This window comes from Octodon degus, unplaced genomic scaffold (genome assembly GCF_000260255.1).
Source record: "Octodon degus isolate 3935 unplaced genomic scaffold, OctDeg1.0 scaffold00201, whole genome shotgun sequence".
Classification (NCBI taxonomy): domain Eukaryota; kingdom Metazoa; phylum Chordata; class Mammalia; order Rodentia; family Octodontidae; genus Octodon; species Octodon degus.
In genome coordinates this window covers 2,371,969-2,378,503 of record NW_004524777.1, presented here as the reverse complement: position 1 = coordinate 2,378,503, position 6,535 = coordinate 2,371,969, and the positions used below count along the sequence as shown (strand labels likewise).

The following is a 6,535-nucleotide window of genomic DNA, read 5'->3' as shown; positions in this document are numbered from 1 at the left end:
ATCTTTGACTTCTTTAGTTAGATTAATTCCAAGGTATTTCATTTTCCTTGGTGCTATTGTAAAAGGTATTGTTTCTATAATTTCCTTCTCAGTGTGTTTGTTGTCTGTGTAGAGGAATGCTATTGCCTTTTGGGTATTGACTTTGCATCCTCCTATGCTACTGAGTTTCTGTATTAATTCTAGTAGCTTCTTGGTGGAGTTTTTTGGGTCTTCCAAGTAAAGTAATATGTCATCGGCAAATAATGATAATTTAACTTCTTCTTTACCTATTCTTATTCCTTTTATTTCTTTCTGTTGTCTAATGGCTGTAGCTAATGATTCCAGCACTGTATTGAATAGGAGTGGTGATAGAGGACATCCTTGTCTTGTACCAGATCTAAGAGTAAAAGATTTCAGTTTTTCCTCATTTAGGATTATGTTATCCATTGGATTTTCCTAAAGGACTTTCACCAGATTGAAGTAGAGGCCATTTATTCCAATTTTCTGTAGGACTTTGAACATGAATGAGTGTTGGACTTTGTGAAAAGCCTATTCTGCATCAATTGAGATGATCATGTGGTTTTTAGTTTTTGCTCTATTGATATAGTGTATTACATTTATAGATTTTCGAATATTGAACCATCCTTGCATCCCTATGATGAATCCTACCTGGTCCTGGTGTATGATCTTCTTGATGATTTGCTGATATTATTGAGGATTTTGGCATCTATGTTCCTGAAGGAGATCGGCCTATAGTTCTCTTTCTTAGTTGTGTCTTTCCCTGCTTTTGGTATCAGTATAATACTTGCCACCAGGAATGATTTTGGGAGGATTGCTTCCTTTTCAGTTGCATGTAAGAGTTTGAGGAGTATAGGGCCTACATCTTCTGTAAATTTCTTGTACAATTCAGCTGTAAATCCATCCGGACACGGACTTTTCTTTTTCGGTAGGTTTTTTATTATATCTCATATTTCATTGGCTGTTATTGGGCTATTGAGAGTGGTTACATCTTGTCGATTCAGTTGTGGTAATTTGTACTTTTGTAGGAATCTGTCCATTTCTTCTGTGTCTTCTATTCTGTGAGAATAAACATTCTCAAAGTAGCTATTGATAATCTGAATCTCCACTGGATATGGCATAATTACACCCATTTTTTTCCTTATTGCTTGTATTTGAATTTTTTCTGTCCTTTTTTTGATGAGGCTAGCTAGGTGCTTATCGATTTTATTTAATCTTTCAAAGAACCGGCATTTTGCTTTTTTAATTCTTTGAATTGTTTTCTTCATCTCAATTGAATTAATTTCTGCTCCAATCTTTATGATTTCTTCCCGTCTTTTCGCTCTGGGTTTGGTTTGCTCTTCCTTTTTTAGTTGTTCAAGATGCAGCATTAGGGTATTTATTTGTTCCTCTTTTGTTTTCCTAATGTGTGAGTTCACAGCTATGAATTTCCCTCTGAGAACTACTTTCGTCGTATCCCATAAATTCCGATAATTTGTGCTTGAATTTTCATTGAATTGTAGATATTGTTGAATTTCCTGTTTAATTTTATCTGTGATGCATTGGTTGCTGAGTAGGGTGTCATTTAATTTCCATGTATTTAGGGATTTTTTTCTGGTTTCTTTTTCATTTATTTCCAGTTTCATTGCACTGTGGCTAGATCACGTGCATGGGATAATTTCTGTTTTCTTGCATATACTTAAGCATGAGCTATGGACCAGTATGTGGTCTTTTTTAGAAAATGACCCATGTGCAGCTGAGAAAAATGTGTATTCAGCTGTGTTTGGGTTGAATACTCTGTATATGTCCACTAAGTCCATTTGTTTCAAGCTCTGGTTCAGTTCTGTAATTTCTTTTCTGAGTTTTTGTCTGGTTGATCTATCCTTTTGGTATAAGAGGGTGTTAAGCTCTCCTGTTATGTTCTAGTTGATCTATTTGTGACAGTGGGATACTGAGGTCCCCTATTAAAATTACATTAGTGCTTATTTGATTTCCAAGTCCATTAATGTTTGTTTTATAAAGTTGACTGTGCTGGTATTTGGTGAATATATATTTGGAATTGTTATCTCCTCCTCTTGGATTGTTCCCTTAAGAAATATGTAGTCACTTTCTGTTTCTATTTGACACCTGAGTCTTTTAGCCTGCAACCCTCTGAGTGCTTCCCACTGGTTTTAGCTCAGCTTCCTGATCTTCCAGCCTGTTTGAGCTCAGTTGTACCAGAGCCACTAGATGGAGCCAACTAGCAGGTGCTCTGAGTTCTGAGTTCTGTTGACCCCTTTTCAAGATAGCTACTGGTCATATGCCCCATCCTGGGGTGTGCCTGACCCCCTATAACTCACCAGCCACTGCAATCTGCAATGTCCATTGCTCTGTTCCACTCTTATGTTTCTCTGTGGAGGCCTCTCAGGCCGCCAATAGTCTATGTGCCTCTGCAAGTTCAAACTACCCCTCTGAGGACTAGATCCAAGACTCAGAAAGTCCTGATTTCCCCCTCCCTCTTCTGCATTATGGGCCAGCTCTTTGCTCTCCCTGTGAGTTCTAACTTTTACTGTAGATCCTTGCTGGGTCCCTGAGACCAACTTCCCTCTACCTTATCTTCCTCAGTTTGCTATATTGCACATGGAATCCAAATATTATCAGAGAAGCTATTTCTCTTGGGTGTGTTCTTTAATCTTTCCCAGTGCTTATTTTCCTCCTCTGTGAAATGGAGATAATCATACCTCCCCCCTTCCTCAGGTTGCCATGAAACTTAAATAAGTTAAAACATACATCACTTGAGACAATAGAAAGTTCTCTGTTATTCATTACTTCTTTCCTCTGAGCCACTTTACCATATACCTTTGGTTTATGCACTTGACCTACTGCATTGAGGTTTGTATGTGGCATTTTTCTTGAAGAGACTTTTAGCTTCTTAAAAGTTGGATTATTTTTGTATTCATCTCTGGACCCCTAATACTTGAAACAATGCCAGACACAAGTTATTGTTGTTGTAGTTTAACCAGCCAATATATTTTCAGCAAATGGAAAAACTCATTTGAGTATCAAATTGGGGGGGGGAATTCAAACCATATATTTTTCTTTTTTCTTTTCGTTTTTTTTGTGGTACTGGGTATTGAACTCAGGACCCTGCACTTGCCAGGCAGGTGCTTATTCTACTGAGCTATCTCCCCAGCCTGAGTATCAAATTGGGATTTGAGTAATGTAATCATTTCATCATACTGGATCATTGTAAGGCACAAATGTGCAAAGACAGATGCAAAAGTACTTCAGAAATTCCATGGATCTATTCAGTTGTAAGGGATGCATGGTAGCCTTCAGAGTAGGTCTGTTGCAGAACTTCTGCAGGGCTGGTTTGCCCTTCTTTTCACTTTCAGAGGCTAATTGGAGACCTTGCTAGATGCCTCAGCCTATACTTTTGTATGTATTCTATTGAATGATTAGCAACTTGCATTCCCTTTATAAAGCTTCAGTTTAAGAAAAAATACTAAGCTATGGGATTGCAAAATTTCTTCCATGCTGCCCATGGAACAGGGAATCAAGGTCTGACTACTCCCTCTCCAAGGAACTTACAGTCTTCCATAATTTCAGGAATCTCTCTGAACCTGTCATGACCTACAGGCTTCATAAAGAGCTGGTTTCAGCTGCCAGTAAGTATTTATGTAACTATTTAATTGTGCTAACCTGGTTTCTTCAAAAGGTTTACATCAGTAAGCCAAGAAAACTGCTTAAGGCCTAAACGCCAAAAACATACACGTATTTTGCACATTCCCATGTGAGAGTATCCCTGAATGCTAACTGAAGAGTTGTATGATTTTTTTTAAAATTTATTTTTATTTATTACATTTATTTATTGTGTGTGTGTGTGTGTGTGTGTGTGTGGCCAGCTCAGTCCACCAGGGGGCGGGGCTGGCTGGCATGTGGTGCTGGAGGATCGAACCGAGGTCCCTGTGCTTTGCCAAGCTTGTTTCAAGTAGGTGCTTTAGACCACTGAGCCATCTCTCCAGCCCCGAGTTGTATGATTTTTCATAAATCAATGTTAGTTGAATAGGTTGGGGAGAAAAGGCTAATTTGAGGGGCTGTGACAGATCTAAAGATTTTTATTTAATACCTTTTCCATCAGAACAAGAAAACTAGCTTACATTACTCAGGGCCAGCAAAACAGTTACATTATAGCTGCTCTTTCAGCTTCTTTCAATACTTTTTTGAAGTTATTTTCAGTTGTATTGTAAAGTATTGTACCTAAACTTTTAGCATTAGCTTCTAGTTTTCTGGATGAAAAGACTGAGGGATAAGACTGAAGGATATTGGAGAGGTAGAGCACACAGAATCACCTGCAGGGTTGGCAGTTGAAAATCCACTAAGAGTTTTAGCTGAGTCCACTGTATATGAATGTCTTTTGGCTAGGCACAATCTTATCTTGCATTGTGCCCTATGTGGTAGGCAGGATAAGCATTCAAAAATCTTAACCTATTAATGGGTCTTTGTTGAGGCAAGAAAGTCTTCTGATAATTTTCCTGGGAACCCAGGGGCAGCAGCATCCCAGTGTTTACTCCAAGATAAGGTAACAGGAAAAGAGTTTCCAAATAGAAATTTATGTGTACTACTTTAAGATCAACCTGTTGTGAGTAGAATTCTGTCTGCCTCTGAGACCGTCTTGTATTCTCTTCTAGCTTCTATTTTTGCCATCCCTTTAGGTTACTTTCTAGCTTTCCTATAGCTTTTGTTCTCTCTTCTCTTTGTACTTATCTGTCTTTGACTCTGTGTGTATCTCTGGTTGTCTTTTTCTACATTTCTGCCTTTGTGTCTGTTTATGTGGGTGTATATACACAGGAAAAATTTCTCAATCCATTTGTCTAGAAAGCCAAACCATTTCTTACTCTATTTCCTTTGACAGAATCAGACAACCTGGATTACCGGCTGGGAGCTATTCATTCCCTTGTATACAAGCTACCAGAAAAGAACCGTGAGATGCTAGAACTTTTGATAAGACACTTGGTCAAGTAAGTAACTGCTGGGTTTTCAGAATGAATTCCTATCAGAGTACTGGCCCACATGACTGGACTGCAGACAACCTGCTCATGCGTCTCAGTGTGTATAGTTCTTATTCCCAACTGCTTGCTGCACCGACTCAGCACTCTACAAAAGGTGTATTTGTGTTGACCATTGCATGTGTCCTCTCAGTGTTATCATACAGATAACTTGTTTGTCAGAGAGTAACACTGTGGTAGAGTGCAATGGATACAGGCTTTGCCATTAAGTAACAGGCCTGCTGCTCAAAACAGGTTTTGAGTGGCAGCTCTGCAGCTCCTTTACCTATAAGCAGTCCGCTCTGAACCTATTTGATCATCTGTATAATGACAATAGTAAAGCCAAACTTGCAGGACTGTTAATGTGGATTACAAAGAACCTGAGAACAGTTCATAGCACTGTTCAAAAATCTCGAAAAGTGCAAATTGTTAGGATTCCTGTCATTGTCTTGCTCTGGTGTGGCAGGTAGTAACAGCAGCTTTGCAGAGAGGAGGCTTAGTGATGAGCTGTGAGATAGGTGTGTGGAAGGGGCACATAGGCTCCACAGTGGTGCTTCCTAGCCAGAGGATTCAGTGTTGTAAATAAAGATAAACTTAACTGGCTCAGTAACAGGCAGAAAGCATTCTTGCAAGGAGTTAGCAAACTTTAATTCTAGGAGTCCCTCTTCTAGACCGTAAGTGTAAAGATATTCCTGTACAAATATGTGCGAGGTTAGTAATTGCACCACAATTTTAATAAGAAAAGATTGAAAATAATATCAATTCTAACAGTAGAGATTTATTGAGTACGTGAAGGTATAATGAACTGTGTATTATGCAATCATAATAAAACTGAATAACAATGGTATCCATGAACTTTTTTTGTAGTAATTTCTAGAGTACATAAAAAATTTCAGGATATAAGCCAAAAATCAGTAAAAAGAAAAAAACCCAATAATTTAAATCAGGATATGAAATATGCAGCCTTTTCTGTGAGGAAAATAGGATTGTACACACACATTGTGTTACTCTCCTCAAATGAAATCCAGTCAGATAAATGTTTATAGCCTCATCATTTATTATATTTCTCAAATGGAGACCAGGAATATAAATTTTAAAAATGCTCGTAACCCCAAAGCTTAAATACAGAGTCATCACATTACCTAGAAATTCTATTCCAAGTAAATCCTCAAAATAAATAATAACATATGATGATACAAATATTTGTATATAAATGTTCATAACATTATTCATAGTCATACAAAGGTGAGAATAGCCAAATTCCATCAATGGATGAATGGATAAACAAAATAGCAGTACAGTGGGATATTATTTGGCCATCAAAAGTAATGAAGTTCTGATATATGCTATGCTATGGATAAACCTTGAAAGCAAGCTAAGTAAAAGAAATCAGACATGAAAGTCTATATATGACTCCATTTATGTAAGATGCTAAATCTGTAAGGACAGAAAATAAATTAGTTGTTGCCAAGGACCAAGAAGTAGTTGTATGAGAAGGAATAGAGTGTAACTGTTAATAGTTGTGGAATTTC

General features: G+C 37.7%; 1 protein-coding gene across 5 annotated transcripts in view; it reads left to right on the top strand.

Moving 5' to 3' along the window:
- The window catches only part of Ophn1 (oligophrenin 1), a 477,586-nt gene that overhangs the window by 351,291 nt on the left and 119,760 nt on the right, over positions 1-6,535 (top strand). For all 5 annotated transcript variants that reach the window (XM_023704707.1, XM_023704709.1, XM_023704708.1 and 2 more), the window contains exons 17-18: positions 3,565-3,623; positions 4,871-4,976. In XM_023704707.1, coding sequence (XP_023560475.1) covers positions 3,565-3,623; positions 4,871-4,976 — 165 coding nt within the window. The remainder of the gene's footprint in view (positions 1-3,564; positions 3,624-4,870; positions 4,977-6,535) is intronic.